This window comes from Branchiostoma belcheri, unplaced genomic scaffold (genome assembly GCF_001625305.1).
Source record: "Branchiostoma belcheri isolate BF01 breed outbred unplaced genomic scaffold, Haploidv18h27 scaffold83, whole genome shotgun sequence".
In the NCBI taxonomy this organism is placed as follows: domain Eukaryota; kingdom Metazoa; phylum Chordata; class Leptocardii; order Amphioxiformes; family Branchiostomatidae; genus Branchiostoma; species Branchiostoma belcheri.
In genome coordinates this window covers 906,692-927,697 of record NW_017804498.1, presented here as the reverse complement: position 1 = coordinate 927,697, position 21,006 = coordinate 906,692, and the positions used below count along the sequence as shown (strand labels likewise).

The 21,006-nt window shown below is 42.8% G+C and overlaps 2 protein-coding genes across 3 annotated transcripts in view; one reads left to right on the top strand and one right to left on the bottom strand.

Annotated features, from left to right (window-relative positions):
- The window catches only part of LOC109486765 (WD repeat-containing protein 11-like), a 29,414-nt gene extending 22,638 nt beyond the window's left edge, over positions 1–6,776 (top strand). For both annotated transcript variants that reach the window (XM_019790656.1, XM_019790655.1), the window contains exons 18-30: positions 57–225; positions 614–722; positions 1,114–1,176; positions 1,353–1,512; positions 1,922–2,116; positions 2,436–2,531; positions 2,800–2,870; positions 3,170–3,264; positions 3,696–3,793; positions 4,068–4,148; positions 4,590–4,654; positions 4,777–4,856; positions 5,829–6,776. In XM_019790656.1, the coding sequence (XP_019646215.1) occupies positions 57–225; positions 614–722; positions 1,114–1,176; positions 1,353–1,512; positions 1,922–2,116; positions 2,436–2,531; positions 2,800–2,870; positions 3,170–3,264; positions 3,696–3,793; positions 4,068–4,148; positions 4,590–4,654; positions 4,777–4,856; positions 5,829–6,070 (1,524 nt within the window). In that variant the 3' untranslated portion in view covers positions 6,071–6,776. The remainder of the gene's footprint in view (positions 1–56; positions 226–613; positions 723–1,113; positions 1,177–1,352; positions 1,513–1,921; positions 2,117–2,435; positions 2,532–2,799; positions 2,871–3,169; positions 3,265–3,695; positions 3,794–4,067; positions 4,149–4,589; positions 4,655–4,776; positions 4,857–5,828) is intronic.
- Positions 6,777–6,884: 108 nt separating this feature from the next.
- LOC109486766 (DNA-directed RNA polymerase II subunit RPB2) lies at positions 6,885–20,282 on the bottom strand. Its single transcript, XM_019790657.1, has 20 exons — positions 20,064–20,282; positions 18,653–18,882; positions 18,186–18,298; positions 17,417–17,795; positions 16,977–17,141; positions 16,316–16,512; positions 15,638–15,821; positions 15,147–15,269; positions 14,582–14,725; positions 13,980–14,210; positions 13,374–13,549; positions 12,714–12,912; positions 11,937–12,297; positions 11,523–11,644; positions 11,101–11,181; positions 10,724–10,861; positions 10,053–10,274; positions 9,443–9,603; positions 8,905–9,100; positions 6,885–8,732 (listed from the first exon to the last, which is right to left on the bottom strand). Exons 1-20 carry the CDS (start codon positions 20,080–20,082, stop codon positions 8,643–8,645), a joined length of 3,531 nt encoding a protein of 1,176 aa, XP_019646216.1. The 5' UTR covers positions 20,083–20,282; the 3' UTR covers positions 6,885–8,642.
- Between the last annotated feature and the right edge of the window lie 724 nt (positions 20,283–21,006).

The window sequence follows — 21,006 nt, the reverse complement described above, 5'->3', positions numbered from 1 at the left end:
AATTCTAGCAAGTTGTAAAACAAGAAAACCAAAACACTGGTGGAATGTCTTTCCAGGTTGAAATGGTGAGCTCGGTGAAGTGTCCCCGTGACATGGCCAAGGTTATCGATATCGACTGGGCGTCATCCGACAAGCCGGTATTGGCGTGCGATGATGGTACAGTCCGAGTTAGCGACATGGACATGAAGAACTCCTGTGCACCAGTCACTGAGAGAGACATCACCGGTAAGGACTGTACAACCCTACAACTCTGGTATGTGTGACGAAACTTTGAAATAGAGTACAAATTCTCAGACAGAAATTAAAGGTACTGTGATATTGAGCAAAGCTTTTCCACTGCATTTCTAACCTTTAAAGCAAAATTAATGAGTATAAACCTGTAGTGCTTTCCATGAAGTGCCCATAGAACTTTAAAAAATTTCGAAATTTAGAGTGACCAGTGTAGTGAAAATTGCAGTGAAATCATCAGAACTAATAGAAAGTAGTGATGTGCATTGGGATATAAACAGATCTAGTTCTTAAATCTCTCCTTGTAGAAAAGCTCAAAAAAAGATTTCATGATATGATTATGCTTTTGTCAAACAGTTGTTCCTATTTCTTTTCTTTTTTGCAGAGCCAGTATTCTCACCTCACCTGGTGCCCCCTGCTGCAGCCTTTACTGTGAAGTACCTCCTACAGCACCAGCCATGGAACACAGACTACAGCTACTCACTCACTGACTTGTACGTAGTGTCCATAGTTGCTGAGGAGGGGAGTGATGTAACCACAGAGGGATAGGAAATAGAGTTCAGAGGTGGTAGAATAACTGCAGATGACAGTGACAGGAAATAGAGTTTGTAGAATTTGTGGATTTATCAAGTATATTTCAAGGGGAAAAAACCTCTTGCAAAGGTCTTCTTTCTTTATTGAAATAATGAGAGAGAACAGTAGATTACTCAAATTAAATGTAGAATATTTCAATGTTTTAGGAAGTTGGCTGACTTGCATACACATAAGTCATGTATATTAAGTACATGTACTAGCATTGTTGTGTTTAGGACATTTACCATACATGTACATGTATGTGGACACCTTACTCATACTGTTGACTATTCACCCTGTTTTGTGCTTCAGGCATGGAAAGAATGGTGAAGAGTTACAGAGAATAGTAAATGAACAGCTCCAGCTTATTCCAAGGTGAGACTGCAGTACTCGTGATTAATTAGAAATTGACATACATTAAGTTTTTTAGGTTTTGACTTTATGAATTGAATGAAAAAACAACCTATTTTGGCCAGCCAAATTAAACATTAAATTTGGTCAATTTTTTTCACACAAGATGACAGTGAAAGAATTTTTTTTTCATGTTGAAGTGACCTACAGGAGTACCTCCCCGTGTGCCCATATGGAACAGCCCAGAGATGTCTGATTGTGTCCAGACTCTTTGGGGATGAGTCTGAGCTGCACTTCTGGACAGTGGCACTCCACAACCTGCGCAGGGAACAGGCAAGACTGGCCGCTGGGATAGATAAGGTAGGGAGATACGACGTTTGATTCAGGGCTCTAGCCAGCTCAATTTTTTTCCGTCAGCCAAGGTTCATGATTAGACCTGAGGGGAGAGTGCTTGCAATTTAAGGGCTCCGGGGACAAATTTTGGATTTCCCACATTTTGAGAGGCAATGTATCGGGTTTAGAGTGGTTCTTGGTGGTCCTTTGGATGTTTTTATATTTTTATCCAAGACTTTTGTCAATTTTGTCCTTCAAGGTTGACGGATTGGTTAAAATATTTCTGTCATATGTCACGAAGTTCCTGCAATTGACAGAAAAATGGGTGCTAGCTAGAGCCTTGCATGGATTGTTTGATTGATTGTTTGATTGATTGATTTGTTGACTGATTGACTGATTAATTGATTGATTGATTGATTGGTTGATTGCACTACAGGACCTGCTGCCGTCCACCCCCACGTCAGACATGTTCCTGCCCGTGGACTCGGCCAGCAGCAGCCAGGGGGACCTCCTGGCCTCAGAGAACACGGGGGGCAGCAGTGGAGACACCACCACGTCAGGATACTTCCCACTGGATGCACTGTCACTGGACACTTGTTACGACATCCTCTGTGATCAGCCCTTCTTTCAGGTACAGTGTTGTTTTTTTATCATCTTTATTTATTTCAATACCTTTTAGCCAAAACTGGATAATCTTACAGGGTCCATACAAAAATAAAAACATACATAGAACAAATAACATGGTAATAGAACACACATGTGGCACAGATTGTTGTTTTTTTTGTCAGAAACAATCATTGTCATTTCAGTCAGAAATTGCATCAACTTAGTCACTTTGACCAGTAACTAGACTTTCTTTTTATTAATTGGCAAGGTTGGAAGAAGAATGTGTTTTCATGCCATCATTGAAAATTACTTTCTTAACATTTTGTTGCTTTTTGTTCTCACAGAAATACCAGCTGGAGAGGATCAACCTACACGACAGTAAGAGAGCAACATACGAGCACACACAGCACTGTGCTGAGAAACTACTCATGCTAGGCCAGGTATGTTCAACTTACATGTGGGGGAAAAGACTCACTGATTATGATTATCATAGACATGGAGATGTCGTGCATCTTCTTTGTAAGGCCGCACTGTTTTGTACAGAAAGCGTTTTTGTATGTGTGTGTAATTTTTTTAAATACATTTTAGTAGATGTGCTCACACCTAAAGCCTTATGATGGATTAGCTACCATGTCAGTGTCAGATACTTACATGCGCCCATGATAAAACTAGCCTTACCCATCTGAAAACCCCCCATCTGACCCACAGAGTGACAGAGCAGTGCAGCTGTACCTGGAGACAGATGCTGACAATGACAACTACTTTTCAGATTCCCTAAGGTAAGCTGCATAGTTACTATTTTTGTGTATTGACAACACCTTCTTTTCACTACAGGCTGTGACCACTGATTGCTCAAGGAATTTCGTTTTTAGAAAGCTTTGTGTGTTTTGTTGCCATACTTTTGTATTGTGCATCATATTCCAGTAAAATGAAAGGTGACACAAATCTAATTTTGGTTGGTCAGAACAGGACCTTGCTTGGTGAGGAAAGGTCCACAAATTTCTGAACTGTTCCCTGCACCTTTTGAATGGAATAGCTTTAGCGAAACCTCAACTGAACAAAGACTCATCTATTCCAGGGCATGTCTCATAGCAACCATCCGGTCCTCGGGAGCCTCCCAGAGCACCATCAAACTGGTGGCCACCAACCTCATCGCAAATGGCAAACTGCCAGGCAAGTAAACACCCTGCTTCCTTCTGCACCTACATGTGTTCCCTCAAGTCTTATTGCCTCTTGGTACAAATTTTAAAGTATTGCTTTGGGTGTCTGAGCTGTTTGTCCAGACACTGTAGGTTGCCAGCATGTGGGTATTGGGAAGATTGACAGGCAGAATGTCAGGAGGTCAAAGACTCAAACACAGGAAATGACCCTTGCTGACAGCCAGAAAGAATAAGAAGTTGACATGGGAGAATTCAGGAAGCCAAGGATTGTATGGACCCTCAAATACACGTATTTCCCGGTAGTCTAAAATCTCTGATTTCTTGTCTTAAATTTAGTGCTAGCAACTAATTTTGATAATGATACTGCACTTAAAGCACACACTCTTGCCAATGGTACTTTCTTGCAAAGATGTTTACTTAACAGTCTCTGACTTCTCCCCACAGAGGGTGTACAGCTGCTGTGTTTGATTGACAAGGCGTTTGATGCCTGTCGCTACCTGCAGGACTACGGGGAATGGGACCAGGCTGCCTGGCTGGCCAAGGTACCGAGGACTGAAATAGCACATTTCCAGCTCATGAAATACGTCAATAGTTTTGCACAAGAGTCTATAACATCATGTTCAGATTTTGATTTTAATGTCATGTTCAAAGTCTTGTAGGATGTCATGGATATTAACTTGTATTGGACCAAGTTACATTGTACATGTTTACTCAAGATGCAAAAATTATTTTAGCAAGAAAAGATTCATGCAAGAGTCTTATAAAATGCACATGTATCTAGCAGACAAGTACCATCACATATTTCTGCCCTTTTAGGCCTCCCTGAACAATGTGGAGTGCTCAGAGGTGATGAAGCGATGGGTGGATCATCTCTGCTCATCTGCTGTCAACTACAAGGTAGGATCTTATTCTATAACCTCAGACATCTGGGAAGGAGAATACCTGTGATTACCTGGTCAATGGTGCTCATTGGTCGCCCCATGTCATGTGACATCCTGTAGGAATCGTCTGGACCCTCAGATTGGCTATGATGTGATATCACAGAAGTGTCCTTGGTGCTGATTGGCTATCCCATGTCATGTGACATCCTGCAGGAGTCGGCTGGACCCTCAGATTGGCTATGTGTTATCACAGAAATGTCCTTGGTGCTGATTGGTTATCTCATATCATGTGTCACCTTTCTAGACTTTATGATGTAATAATATTTAGAAATGTTAATGTTGCTGATTGGTCAGCCAGTTCCTCTTGCCAAACTAGTATCCAGTTCGACTCTCTTATTTTTGATCTAGATCCACTGTGGGTGGTAGACACTAAACTGTGTATGTTTTGTTTTTATAGAGTAAAGCTATCTTGGTGCTGCTATCCCTTGGACATTTTCTAAAGGTGTTGGAACTATTGTACAGGTGAGATATGAACTTTCTAGGTTGCTAATTTGTATGAAAGTGCTCTCTGATTTCACTGATAAAAAACTGAATCTGACTCAATTCTCCTGATAATAATAATGATAAACTCCTGTTTCTTCCAGTATGCGACATTTTGACCGGGCGGCTCTGTTTGCTGAAGCCTGTCTGGAGTTTGGGGTTCTCATCCTGAATGAAGAGACTAATATCCTTTCTGTAGAGGTTATCTTGCCATCAACTTCAAATTAAATCAAAATCTCACTCACTCACTGTCCGGTTTATTGTCTGTTGTTCCCCGTCTTCCGAGGGTTAGACGTGCTTGCACAGTACATCTGGGGCTTGATGGCAGCACGCCACTTGCCTCTGTCCTGTGGGTCAATTTTATCTAGGTTCAGGTGGTGGAGGTCCTCCCGTACGTTGTCATACCATTTCCTTCTAGGGCGGCCACGGGGGTTTGGACCCTCCACATCCAGTGTGAGGATCCTCTTCGGCCATCTGTCCCTGTCCATTCTCTGGAGGTGGCCGTACCATCTAAGTCTGTTATACCTAACTGTGTCCTGAATGTTATGGACTCCAAGCCACCTATGAAGCTGTTCAGTTGACTGGCAGTCTGCCAGTCTCCTGGAGCACATCCATCTTACCATGGCCCTGTCACTCCGTGCTAGTCTCTTCATGTCCTCTGCTGTCACGGGTCATGTCTCAGAAGCGTAGAGTAGGACGCTTCTGACACAGGAGTTGAAGACATGCCCACGGTTTCTATGTAAAATGTTTTAATGTTTTAATGTTAATTTGAAGCCTTCTTGAATATTGGGTTGTTTGCAAAGGATATGGTGTCATTGTTCTGAACTTACAGTGTCCGTAGCAAAAAAGAAGAGCTATGATCCATATAGTATAGTCCATTCAATTTGATACATTTAATATGTAAATCGTGACAGCAAAGATGTAACCGTGACTTACAATACAATCACATTTGCTGTAGGTTGTCCTATAATTTTGATGCTGTATAATGTTTTTATGATGACGTTTCAGACAGGTTGGGACTGGAATAACCACTGCCAAAGGTCAAATACAAGTCTTTTTTGGCAAGTCTGTCCCAAGAATGTTACTTAACTTACTTTGCAAGCGTAACATAGGGCCTTATCCTGTAAACACTGTTACCTCCCTTGACTGTGACCACGTTCCCTGATCGAGGCCATTTTCCTGGAGTACGCTCGCTACCTGCACAACCTGGGCAACCTGCCGGCCATGGAACACTACTGTCACAAGGCAGGGGGCAAGGGTCAGCAGCTGCTGAGGGACGTCCAGACGGAGAACGCTCAGCTTCAGGAGAAACCAGCCGGGGAGGGCGGCGGGGACGGGGGGCAGGACCAGGAGGGAGATGTTGAGACTAGTGAGGGGGTGGAAGGGGGACTATTGTAATCTTAAAAACCCGTAGTTTTAAGATGGTTAAGCTGGCATCACACAATGAGCTTCAGCTGCACTTGGTCACCAGAAATTAAAAATTCCCCAGGAGTCAAAATTATTTTTCACCAGAAAATGTAACCTATCAAGTTGTACAGGGGTCTGTGGGAAAACTTCCTCCGATCCATAAAAATCGTTTGATGAAAGCCAGGCGTATTACTGCTGAAAATGTCATTTAGAGTTCAGTCAGACTTGATATTTCCACAGTGTGACAGGGATGTAAGGGACTACATGTAGTTGACTAAGGATGCTCCAGCTAAGGTTTATTGGAAAAGTTTAGTGGAAAACTTGTAAAAGATTGTCTTTAATTACTGCTTACATTTTGGCTCTTGCATTGATCACTGTTTGTTTCGAAGGCTCAAAAATGACGCCTTTTGGTATCAACATTATATAGATTGTGAATTATATTGATGCAAGCTCATGTCACCTTAGTCCTTAGGTAAATGTAATTTATGAAAGGAGAAATCTGGGAACATCTAGTATATTAAATTGCAAAATTATTGAAATCTAGATTACCTATACAATATTGTAATTGTCACTTGCATAGTTTTCCTCTTTTTGTGGAAAGGTGTTACTATGAGCTGAAGCAGCTCGTTCAACCTTTTTTGCTGAATATATAGCATTCCAATAATACTAATATTATTTCTTCTATTTAATGCTGTACAAAATTGTATTACTGCAAGGATAACCAAGTTGATAACTACAGTAGATAAAAAGAGGACTGGTGCAAATGAACACAGCCGCAGCATTTTGTGACTATATTCTATATTGCAAAAAACTGGAACATTGTTGGAAAAGAAAGTGTTGCTAACATCATTGTGATGTACACATTGTATTGTATAGGAAATTGGCGCCTAGCATTTTATTGGTGTGCAGTTTTTGTTAGGTTAAAAAAAAATAAATTATCATTTTATTGAATATGCCAAATATGAAAACGGGACAATCTGTTGATGTATATTCTTCCAGGGTAAACATGAACAACTACTTAGGATAATTATAGGTCAAATGCTGTAAATATTCCAGTGTTGCTTTAAATAGTCTACATTGTTGATGTATTAGATGCATTATACACATACTAACAAGTATTTCTTGGGAAGAGGTAAAAGCCCAATATCAGATGAGATTCTACTGTTATACGTTGCATACCATTGGGAGTATGTTCAGAAATAAATGTGCAATTATAGTAGGGTCTCTATTATATAGGCCAATTTTAATGTTTTTCCCAATGTGGTACATGCTTCTTCAGGACATGGCTTGTTAATTTTCTTTTATGGCCAAGTATGTTTTATTTTTGTGTAATGTTGTTTTTCCTATTAGATTTGAGGACCAAGGGCAAATATACATGTAGCTTACCGTTAGCCACAATCTTTTTGTATAGTAGATCTACTATTTAGTTCCAACATAATAACTGTCTGTTCTTCCCATCACAGTTCTGTGCACATTAAAAATGTACTTCAAAGTTAACTATGTGCAGGGTTCAACTAAAAATTTAAGTTGTAAAAAAACAACTTGTTATTGAAAATTACTAGTATATGTGGTCAAAAAAGATATAAAGTAGGTTATTCTGGGCTTCTGCAATGTTGATGGCATCTTGACAAAGACAATCCTAGAACAGGGCTAATACTACAAGCAGCTGAAGGTTGATTAAAACTATCCAGCTGGATGCATGAGTACATATTATATCCATCACTGGTTGTACAGTTTACCACCAGGGAAACTTCTTGCATTAAGGAGGAACCATGAAGGACTTTGTCCCCCCATGTATACATGACATAAGGACCTATCTCTGTCCATCCCTGCTGCCTTGTCCAACGCTTGTCTTAATTTGCATCACATTGAGAATACTCAGCGCTGCAAAGATTGCAGCACTTTAAACTAGGAATAGCATTTACTATTGTAATATAATAGTCATCCCAACTTCTTTCCATCTCTTTATTAATATCTTTCAAAACTTGCATATTTTATGTACATAAACATGACTAGAAGTCAAGCAAGTAACTAGACCATTCCAAAAGCTGTACAACAGGATGGTCTTGTCACTAACAACCAAGTTATGTTCATTAAAATGTATATGACGAGAAACCCTCATGAAGACTTGGTGGTTTCTAGTGAATTGCAGGTGTTCGATATTGATGTGCATACTGTTAGTACGTATGCAAAATACAAAGTACTCAAATGTAATGTTGGCTATTTCCTGCTACATATACTAGTATTACACCTCTATCAAACGCGCATAGTGACCTTAGTATGCAGTACCAAGTTGCTGATCTGAAGATGCTCACAGATAACAAAAAGTAGAACTAAATGGTCTTCAACACTTGCTAATCACCTTTGGACACATTTCAATTTTTTTTTCTTCCATTACTCATGATTCAAGAAAACCACTGCTGTCTGGTCAAGTAGCTTTACATTGATGTATTCATCTGGGAAACCATGACAAAAAAAAAAAAATACAATTTTTATGGACATTTTCAGTTTTGGCAAAATATCCAGGCCTTTCAGACACTTGCAGGAAGTGATTGATAGTCCCTCACTGTGTCATCATACGTGGTGCAATACTCATGGCCATCAACTCCTGGAACAGCAGTTTGCAGGCGTACGGGATCCTGATCTTTGAAACCTGCAGGGGGACAAGAAAAAAAAAGGACGCCTGGGTGAGGACATGGCCAAAGCCAACACAATGTAGTCTAACAGACATCTCTTAAAACGGTATCATTTGGGGAGTGCCACATATGTACATTGGCACAAGTTAAAATCCTAAACACAGACCAAAGCTGAGGCCATAGGTTTACCTGAGTTTTGTTCTTGCAGCCCCTGCATTCGAAGGTTTGGTTCCTCAGGTTGGCGATGGCGATCAGGCCGCACAGGTTACACACGTGCACCTGGTACGGGTCCGACACCTCGAACAGCCGCTCCCGCAGGAACTGTGCCGCACCGTGGGCGATCTGACAGTCACGTTCCATCTCACCGAAACGGAGACCTCCGTCCCTGGTGGGGAACACAACTACACGTCAGCCAGTGTAACCTTTAGCATGCTAACTAGCAATTTCGCCACTAATTCTCCATTATTCGCAGGGTTAGGCAGCAGAGAGAAGGTTATTTAAATTGGGACTATCTTGATAAGGAAATACTTCACGCATGGTGCACAGGCTAGCAAACTCCCAGAGAAGCATCAACATGAATATTTTGCAATCACTCTTTTTTCAGAGTCTGCCTTATCAAGATTTCATCACTTGCTCCTCAAGCTTTCCCCTGCCAAAGAACTTTAAACAACAACACAGTATAGCCAGTTTAGAACACAGGTAGTCAGTGTCCAGCTGACAGCCTCACCTTGATCTGCCCTCCATGGGCTGTCTGTTCAGGTTCTGCACAGGACCCCGGGCACGAGAGTGGATCTTGTCGTCCACCATATGCTTGAGGCGCTGGTAGTAGGTGGGGCCAATGAACAGCTGTGTGGCGAGCTTCCTCCCCGTGAACCCATTGTACACCACCTGGGGATAGTGGCATTGGAACACTTTAACTTCCATACATACGACCTTGATACATGGGTCAATAGGATACCGTAGATCTTGAAATGTCTGCAGTGGTTTTATTTTTGTGGTGACCACTTACTGTGAAATTGTGGCACCACAAAATGTGTTTTGCAATTCTACTGTACTACAGAACTGTTTTATCTGTGAAATCCTTCTTTTCCTCCAATTGTGAAGTAAGGCATACTTCCATCTCAAAAGATGACAGTAGCACTCTAGGTTTGGTGTTCTGTTGTGTACAGCATCTAGTGTGAATTATCAGCCATAGTTTAATTTCTGAAACTGAAGTAAAACCGCTTGGAAAGTACATGCATTTACAGTATCTGATCCTGACCACAGGGAAAAACATATGATAGTTCTCAAGTTCTCAGGCCAACTTAGCTGAAGAGCACGTCAACTTGTATACGTACCTCGTTTCCTCTCAGATGGTAGCCGTACTCGTGGAGGAGGTTGGAGATCTTCTGCACGTTGACAGCGTCGTTGAAGGGCGTGGCGTCGCCGATCTCGCCCTTGTTGGCCGACACCTTCCCCTGCAGACACTCGATCAGATGGCCGATGGTCATACGTGACGGCACGGCGTGGGGGTTGATGATGATGTCAGGACTGATGCCTTCTGCTGTGAATGGCATGTCCTGGGGACATGGTTTGGTAGGGATAAATGTAACTTAGTGAGGCAACAGCAAGGAAATTTCATAGATGACTTGCATTGATTTTTGCCTGATTTTGGGGGGGGAAAAATTTTTGTGCCTCTCTGGTGGTACCTTGAGTGTAGTTGAAACACTAACACCAGTCACTGGTAGCTTTGAGTGTAATTACAGTGATACTAGCTATATAGGCTATAGCTTATTAAGCTACTGCCCTAGTGTCACTTTCTGCATTCCCTGAATACAAGTATAAAAGACTTGTTGGCTGTGATACCATGTCCTGTTGCTTCAATTCTTGTTACAGAGTTGATGGTCTGAAAATTCTTCTCATAGAACAAAATACTAAAATTAAATCATCTAAAATTAAAAAAGACACTAAAAATTAAAACGAAACAGCAAAAGGGTTTGTCTGACTGAAAGCTGAAGTTTCTGCCCACCTCCTGCCTGTACGTGATTCCACACGTTCCCTTCTGACCGTGCCGACTGGCGAACTTGTCACCGATCTGCGGGATGCGGACAGAGCGAACTCTGACCTTGCAGAACTTGTAACCCTCCTGGTTAATGGACACCATAACCTGGGGGTGAACATGACAATGGACATCAATACTACTACAAAGTTACAATGACTTATGCTAAAGGATACGCTCAGAAGCTATTATAGTATGCACAGATACAAACTATCTTCTTCATTACAAATAATTTCTCCAATACTCCAAGACAAAAGTGCAATCATACTCTGATACCATGAAAACCAGCATATACATTAGTATGTGGATAGTTACTAAAGATAGTACACTAAGTACAAAGGTCTGACCTGGTCCACAATGCCTGTCTCACTGCTGCGCAGGAAGGTGCTGGAGTCTCGCTTGGTGAACCGCTTGGTCGTACTCTCAAGCTGGGGACAAATAACCAAATCAACGTGACACATTCACACACTGGAACCTTATCATGTTGCACTAAATTATACATCGGTGAAGTTTTAAAACTCCCTGAGAAGCATCAACAAAAATATCTTACAATCACTCTTTTCTCAGAGTCTGCCTTATCAAGATTTCATCATCTGCTTCTCAACTTTCAAAAAGTGCCCTACCTGCTAAGAAGTTATGAGTGTTCAACTTACCTGTCACTTCATTCCTTGTAACCTTTTCAAAGATCTTTACTTTTTTATTTAAAAAAGAGCAACAAACTTTTCCTCTATGTTACACATCTTAAGTGGCAGAACTAGATTCTCCTTACCTCATCTTCGTTCTCGGGCAGGGTGACTGTCTTCCCGATGATGACGTCCTCTCCTGACACCCTCACCCCAGGTGCGATGATCCCATCATCATCCAGCTTGTCATAGATGGCATTCCTCATGCCTGTAGGGCGGGAACAGTGACTCACACACTGTACACAAACACTAACACAAGCTGGTATAGTTTGATACACAATAAAGATTTTTGGCACAGAGAAATGTACAAGTTGTTTAGAATCTGATGAGGTGAACAGAAAGCATTTAGAGGTTATGTAACTCTTGGAGAAGCATCAACATGAATATTTTGCAATCACTCTTTTCTCAGAGTCTGCCATATCAAGATCTCATCATCTGCTCCTCAAACGTCAAGTTGCCGACATTTCTCCAGCTGCAGCATTACAAACCGACAAACCTACCCGTGACTTCATCCCTCGTCGGCTTCTCAAAGATCTCCTCTTGGTCCAGACCTTTCTTGGACTCCGACTCCTTGTACGATCGGTAGAACACGCTGCGGAACAGCCCGCGGTCGATGGCGGACGCGTTCATGATGACGGAGTCCTCCTGGTTGTACCCCGTGTACGACGCGATGGCGACGATGGCGTTGATTCCGGCGGGGAGTTCTCGGAAGCGGAGGTACTCCATGGATCGCGTGGTGACGAGGGGTTTCTGTGGGTAGTACAGCACGTGGGCCAGGGTGTCCATACGCACATGGAAGTTGGTGATGTAGACTCCCATGGCCTGCTTACCCATAGCAGACTGGTATGTGTTACGGGGAGACTGAGGAAGGAAAAATCAGCAAGAAATCATTCTTAATACCTTGGTTAAAACCTGCCAAGTCCCTAAAAATCAAAACTAAACTGTAAATCTGTCAGCTTTCTCAGTGGTTGTTGTGGAGACCTCTTCAGTGCAATTTCATGATGTGAATAAGCATTTTCAATGCATTATCAGTATTAATGTAATGCTGAATTGTGCGGCTCTATAACACTGAGAAATAAAACAACCGCAAATTTACAATAGCCTGTGGCATTGTACTACATGTAGTTACTATGTAACAACCATAAACCTACAAAAGGTAGGTAATTCATCCAATTGTTAATTGTCTATTGTCTAGCAGCTAGTTGGGCAGGCCTGGCTGTAAAACACTCTATACAGTGTAATAAATTCAATCAAACTAATCCTGCCAGTGGACTGACCTGGTTGTGATCAGGGAAGGGGATAATGGAGGCACACACCCCCAGGATCATGGAGGGGTGGATCTCACAGTGGGTGTAGGTGGAGCAGTACGCCACGCCCTTGTCCTGCAGGTCATCCGGGGTCATGGCTAACATCACCGTCTCCTCCTCCAGGGTGTCGATGTACTCCACCACGCCCCCCGCTACCAGGTCCTGCCAACTGAGGGAGAACAGGGGAACTGCAGTTTGAGAACATGCTGCTAGGGGGACAAATTCAGTGACGTCTGCGTGACTTGTTTAAACTGTTGGAAGGGGAACGAAAAAAGCCTCTGTTCTGCAGAAACTTTCTCAGAGATCTTCCTGTTTTTGTCTAGGAAGCTTTTCAACATGAATGTTTTACTCACAAAACATTCCAGTGTGAATGCTTCCAACTACCGCCTAGACACTATTTCCTTCATTTTAATTGACCTGAGGGACAAACTTTGTAACCTAAAGTTTTCCTTCTGTTACAGCCTTATTCTCCCCAGAAAGAAACATAAGTAGTGTAGTGGCCTAAATTACAGCAAAGGGGTCTAAATCTCATTGTAGGGATCCCCTAAGCTCGTTATGCTAGCTAGAACATTGTTAGTTACATTTTCTATATCACAAACACCATCTCCTGTGATCAGCAGAGTTGTTCACCTGTAGTTGTTGTACTCCCTCTCCTTCAGCATGTCCACATGGTGTTTCTTCAGCAGGAGCTTCTGTTTCTCCACGATCAGCAGCGGTCGGCAGATTCGCCCTGCATCCGTGAAGATCCGGATCTCCCGCTCCCGGATGTCTCTCACCATGGAAACCTCAGACACGATGATGTCCATCTAAAAAGCAAAACAAAACAAAATTTCTTTATTTTATGGAACCAATAGCCCGCAGTTTGGAAGAGGCTGTCAACTCAAAAAAATTGTTAAGTTCTTTGTGACACAAATGAAGAGCTTTGCACATTGGCGACACCACAACCGTCCATGCCCTCCTCAGTGTTTGGACACAGTATCAACGATTAGCCGAAAGGCCCGGTGCACATCACTCCACCGTACAGTGAGAGCAGTTGTGCAAAGGGCACAACAACAGGCAGGGGATAGAACCCGGGACCCATAATTGCCTTAAAAACAATGACAGACTGGCACAAGTACACTTGCTTGGTAGACAGCCAACTTCAACTACCACTGTTGTGTCACTAGTCACTAGTGACCCTCCCCTACGGTTTGAATCACTGTTATCCTTATATATATTCCTGTTTCGGTTCCTGACCTGTCGTCTGAGTTTCTTGAGCGTGTTCATGAGCTGTTCAGGGTCGCGGTGCACGCCCACCCAGCAGCCGTTCACAAAGATCTTGGTGGCGTTAGCGATGGCGGAGGGAGCCACCTCCTCCAGGTTCTCCATACTCCACTCCTCCAGGAACTCCAGGATGGGAGAGGGCTGAGAACCCACCGAGATGTACGCCATCAGGGCAAGGTTCTTCACCAGACCTACAGCCTGGCCCTGGGGGAACAAGACACATGAAGTTTACCAGTATACTGCAATACCAGCCGCTCAAGTCAGGGGTCTCTGCTGGACAAAAATACCCCTAATATTGAGATTGTTATGAAAACACAGAGATGTACGCCATCAGGGCAAGGTTCTTCACCAGACCTACAGCCTGGCCCTGGGGGAGCAAGACGAGTGAAATTTACCATTATACTGCAGTACCAGTTGCTCAAGTCAGGGGTCTCTGCTGGACTGATCATGCCACTGATTTAGGTTGTTATGAACTCAGGGCTATTAGGGCTATTAGAACACAGTGTCACTGCATGCACAGCACATGTAACTGAAAAGTTATGACAAAGTTGACCACTGCAGTACCAGTTGCTTACCTCAGGGGTCTCTGCTGGACAGATCATGCCCCAGAGGGAGTTGTGCAGCTGTCGGGGTTTGGCCAGCTTGCCGTCTCGACCAATGGGAGAGTTCAGACGGCGCAGATGGGACAGGGTGGAGGCAAACGTCAGTCTGTTCAACACCTGGGGAAAATCAACATACTTAGCTGAAGAATCTTTCAATTTTTCTACAGTTTTGATACTTTTTCCTATTTTGTTTCTTTTATATTAGATTTTAAAATACTATGACAAGGTACAACATGTAGAAAGCCTTTTGACCGTTAAAAAGGAATTGAATTCAAATGCTTTAAAAGCAACATGTCAGTGTAAAAAAGATGGCCAAATGGTTGTCTTTTCCTTTGTGCAAAGATTTTGGACACAGCGAATGGCTGTTTAAAAAAAATCCATTGAACAACAGTAGTCCTCTCAGGAAGAGAGAGTTCAATTTTCATCACAGAAGTCGTGAGAAAATATTTCATCATAGAGGACTTCAAAGTTATGTGCCCTTTTCCACAATGATAAGAGAAACACCCGTTCCCGTATGTTGTGATACGGTGGTACTAACCTGTGACACCCCAGCCCTGGCCTGGTGAGCCTTCTTCTGATCACCCCAGTTTCCTGTGGCCAGGGAATACTTCAACCCATCTGTGATGATTCGTGTCTTGATAGCAAGCTCCAGGTTGAAGTCCTAAAAAAGGGACAGGAATAAAAGTTAAAAACAGGGCTTGAGTACTGAGCTTCATATAATCACAACACTGCTTTGCCATACCATACCCAGTCATAGACAGCTCTACAAACACAGATTCAAACATCATTGTCATATCTTCTCTATTGACAGTACACATTATGAGATAAAATGATTCATTTACTGATAATCAACAACTTTTCAATTCATTTAAAGACATTGCACAGCAAAAAGAGCTGACTTTATGTACTTCTGTCAATACTTTAATTTTGCTGATATACAGATAATTGTATTTAGATGAAATTTTTCATAAAATCATTAAGAAAAGCTTTCTTGCCAAGACATTAACTAGTTAACAATATGGACCTTACCTTCCCCCTGTCGATGAACTTCTGTGCGTATATGCGGACCTCCTTGGTCAGGTTCTTGAACAGGCCGCGGAACAGGTAAGCCAGCAGCGGCCCGGCCAGGTCCAGACGCTTGTTGCCATAGTGATCACGGTCGTCCAGCTCTCTCCGACCCAACGCTGCCAGCAGCAGTCTGTGTACAATGTACCTGGGAGGAGAGGCAGGTACCGTAGTGTTTTTGACTTGCTTATGAGGAAGGTATGGAGATACTGGGCGCATAATACACTTTTGTACACCCAAAATTGGAACTGTGCATCTATCTTTTAACCATGGGTCCACGTGTGTACTTCGATAATTCTGTAGAGGTAGGTACATAAAAATTCTATTCTTGACATTTGATAGAAAAAAACAGTAACACCTTTGTAAGTTTGTTGTTTTACATGTTAAAAATTGGGTATAGAATTTCAAATTCAAGCGCTGAAGAAAGGCAGTAAAAATAGTAATTAAATTTAGCTGACATTCTACTTTATTTCATGTGGTGCACCCAAATTTTTTTTAGCCCTATAGGAAAAAGAGGAAGACATTATTAGCCTGGTTACCAAACCTATTATAGCTCCCGAGTCCTACATCCTCTCCGCAAATAGGTCTGGACCTAGTTGATTCCCAACGAATAATTAAAGATAATACAGAAGAATGCCTTACCCTAAGAAATAAGCCTTCTTAGTCTCACAGTAGTCGCTGATGCCCACATGAGGCAACATCTCTTTCTGCAGGATCTCTCGGGCGTACTTGATTCTTTTGTCCTTGGTCACACCGGGCTTGGCACCTCTCGCACCGATGAAGTTCAGGGCCACATTCTGCTCTTGGATGACAAAGGCTTCATCCAGGGAGGGTTTTAACTAGAGGAACAGAACAGTTTGTTTTATTTCAGACACAGACATAGCAAAAACTTCAAGTCTTCGTGATGTGCTCAGCTCAGTAGACCATATATTGTCCCCATCTGATGTGTCAGATTTGGTGACTAGATAAGACATCACGGCATGAACAAGAAATCATAGATTTCAGACTTTTGAGAAGTTTTAATATATGTAGGAAATCCCGGCTTCCTGAATTCCCCCACAGCCCATGTCGAGCACCATATTCCTGCTGACTCCCGGCCAGATTCTGGACCTTCATGTTCACTCCATTTCCTGTGTCGGACCTGTTGACCTCATCTCATTCTGTCAATCTTCCCCCACCCATGTGCTGTCAACCTACTGTTTGGATCAGACAGAAACACATAACTCAGCCACCCAAAACATTACTTCTGTACCAAAAAAAAACAAACACTTTAACACAGTCTGTAGCTTGATTTTTGTCTCACCATTTCCATCATTTCTGGGTCATCAAAGTCATAGATGATGTGTTCCAGAATGTCTCTGTCGGACACGAAGCCCAAGGCGCGGAAAACGATGATGATGGGAATCTCCTGACGGATGTACGGCAGAACCGCCACGATACGCTGACCAATGGCACTCTTTCTCTGACCCTGGAGGTAAAGACATTACAAAGTTGAACTACAGACACATACTAGCTGCATGTAGAACACTTAAGAGGCCTGTGAGGCAGTCATGCTCAGTAGACCAGAGTGTCTCCATCTTATATGTCAGATTTGGTGACTAGATAAGACATCATTGCATGACGAAAAAAATCTCCATATTTGAACTTTGATTAATTTTTCAAGTTTTCTTCACAAAACGAACTCTATATAAGAACTGTCTCAACTTTCTTCTTTACTCGCACTTATTGGTTACACCAACTAACCGTTCCTCCTCTGGCCAGCATGTGAACCCACAGTGTGCTTGTCGGTCTTGACGAGTGCTCCAAACACGATCTGATCTCCCCTGTAAAGGCGTACTTCGAGTCCTTTTTCGCGAACACGTACACTGAGTTTGTCGCCATCTTTTCTTGAGCGATCAGAACCTTCTCAGAACCGTTGATGATGAAGTACCCTCCGGGGTCTAACGGACATTCGTTTAACTCCGTCAAGTCTCTGTCTGTCAGGCCGCTCAGAAGACAGTACGTGGAGCGAAGCATGATGGGAATCTTCCCAATGAAAGTTTTCTGGTGTTGCGTCTCTATTCGCTCTTCGCCATCTTTGACGATAGTTTTGGTGATGTCCACATACAGGGGTGCAGAATACCTGAGGAAAAAAGTTCACAAATGTTATTTTTACGTTGTACCCCAAGCTGTGAGGGTATTTTCTCCACTTTGTATTTCTATCCTACTATAAATTTGAATGGTCTGTGGCCAGACAAAGTACCAAGTTAAGTTACAGGGTAATTATTACTAATCTTGTTCATGGTAGCATCCACAGACTAGCTAACTCTCAGATAGAGAAGCATCAACAAAAATATTTTGCAATCACTCTTTTTCAGAGTCTGCCATATCAACATTTCATCATCTGCTTCTCAACCTGCCGGTGAAAACGCATGCCACAACATTTTTCACGTGATAGAACAGAACAAAAGTGTGGAACAATCTTAAAAGTCAGATCTTTGAGTAAAGATCTTAAGAGAATTGTTGTCCTCACGTCAGGTTTCGGAGTCGAGCTTCGTTGGGCATCATGGGGCTGGGTGCACCGTCCTTCTCCCAGTGAGTGGGTTTGGACAGGTAGATCTGTTCGAAGTTCAGCAGGTAGCGAGGCTAAAACAACAAACAAAAACAAAACACGACTTAATGACTTCATGTGTCTAGTAGATGTACACTAACCTTAGCGTCCGTTTGACATCCGAACAGCAACATTAAGATGTTGGATTCAAAGAACAAACACAAGTGTTTTTTCAATTTTTTTATTGAAGTCTTAGCATTCCGACGCCTTTTTTGTGCTCCTGTCTTTCTTTGCTACTTCCATCTCCGGAGCTCCATACCTCGCAAAGCGGTAAACCTGCGGGAGGAATTCAACATCACCCTCCTCCCATCATACACTCATATCAGTTTGGGGGTGACCAGAGGATGTCATCCATATAATCAAATCAGTCTAACATGAGCCCAACTCACCGGTACTTCGGCCTCCATGGTGAGATGTTGTGCCTCGGCCTGCAGGTCGATCTGTGGCGAATCCTCCACGATCCGCTGCACGGACATCTGGATGAACTCATCGAAGGAGTCCAGCTGCTGGCGCACCAGACCCTTCTCATCGAAGTATGAGCTGATGACGATCCAGCACGCCTCCTGCCACAGGTCAGGCGTGATCTCGTCTGTCTCATCCTCCTCCTGGTACGTGTACTCTGTAAGGGGATGGAGATTTGTTTGTTTCTTTATTAGGATTTTCCACAAAGTGAACGGGAAGGCAAAACAGGTATGCACATTTACAAGTTGCCCTCCCCCACACCCATACAAAAAACACATGCACATGTAGCCGTGGACGACTCTGGTACACCTTTTTGCATGATAATGCCGGTGACAGAGTCGTGGAAAGCTCCATAGGCCAAAACCAACCTTTGCCGTGCCGGGCCTCATGCAACGGGCCGGCCCCGGTTTTTTTGTGTCCCTGGGGGGATAAGACCCTAAACAAACGCAGCATTTAACCACAACACGGCCTCGGAGCACGTAACTCCATACAAATCATCGGCGATCGGCGCCATTTTGAATTCAGGAATCGGCCCGCAAAACAGGTCGGACCCTGAGTTTACGACAGATTACGTCGTTATTTTCAACTCTCAACGTTCAAGCTGCAGGTATCATGACGTACGTAATCTGTCGTAAACTCAGGGTCCGACCTGTTTTCCGAGGCCGTGTTGTGGTTAAATGCTGCGTTTGTTTAGGGTCTTATCCCCCCGGCCCGGCAGGTGAGTGCGTCGGGAAGCCAGGGACACAAAAAAAAACGGGGCCGGCCCGTTGCATGAGGCCCGGCACGGCAAAGGTTGGTTTTGGCCTATGGAGCTTTTCACGACTCTGTCAACGGCATTATCATGCAAAAAGGTGTACCAGAGTCGTCCACGGCTAATGCACATGCTGCACATACATAATTTTTTTTGTTAGTCTTTCAAAATTCAAAGTCGAATACAGTATAACACTATACAGCAAAAGAAAATATATTTCAAATACATGTAGCTACACACAGAAACATGCAGCGATAAAAATCAATCCTGCTGTGAACAGAAATTCATTTTCCTTTTTCAACTACCTGTATTTATATAGTCGCCCCCCTCCCACCCTGGTCTAAAACTTCCAAGTGCAAAGTAAGAAGCACAGCAAAGCAAAACTTTGTCATTGAAGCTGCGTCATTGAAGCCGAGTAGTGCTCCTCGTAGTAACTGCTAGCATATAAGCATGGCACATATGCAAATGTATTTATATTGACTCAAAGACTGGAAATGTTATGTTATGATGCGGCGGGAACAAAGAGTGCAGTTTTGACTTCCCAAGATCTTCGGAAGCTACCAGGAATTTAGGATACGAAATCTCACCTTCGTCGATTTCAAACATGACTGTACTCCTTAGTTAACCTTCTTGAATAACTTAGAAGTTGATCTACGTATTGCTCGGTCACGGATGGCTCGGGAGAAGCTGGATTGCTGAAGGATTATTTCTTTTAAACCCACAGCACCAGAGAGCGTCACTGCGCCATTACTGTTGGCGTTTCGCACTGAGCATGTGTGGCGGTCTCACAGCGCCGCCCTGCGTTCGAAATTCGCAATGCAATGCACTGTCTGCAGTACTGCGAGACCACGTGAGAGTAAGAGAAAGAGAGCTTGGACTCCAAGAAAGATCTGTAGAGAAAGAACAGGACGACGTCTTTGGAGCCGGAACAACCCAGAAGACAACGATATCAGTGTTGAATGGAAAACCATCCTTCTATATTTGCTTGTCTTATCGTATTTCAAAGAAGATGCAAGGATAAGGCTCACTCTCAATGGGAGAGCATTCTCCGACAAGGCGACTAAGTTTAAAGAAATAGAATAGAACCATGCAATCTTTCAAATTAAATTTCCTGGTCATTTTTTAATGATGTATTAATTTAAGTTGGTTGAATCAATCCTACTTAGACCTTAGACCATCTGTCATTGTCTGTAAGGTTTAGGCAAAAATGCGATATCGATGACCCAAGAAAACGGTCCATTGTTTCATATCGTAGCAGGTTCTCGCTTAGTAGCTATTTATGTTTGGTATTGAAGTTGGTATTGTTATTTTACAAAAGTAATAGATTAAAAGGGAATTCTCACGTAACTTGTTTTGGGTCTATTTTTGGTGACGAATGCGTGATAAATGGCAGGGTCAATGTCAATACCAATATGTCCAATATGGCATGTTGAGCGCAGGCACTGGATGCCTTTAAAACTAAATGTTTATCTTATCTTATCAATATTGCAATTGAGATTAGTTCTTGGTTAACGGTTAGGTCTTCTTCTA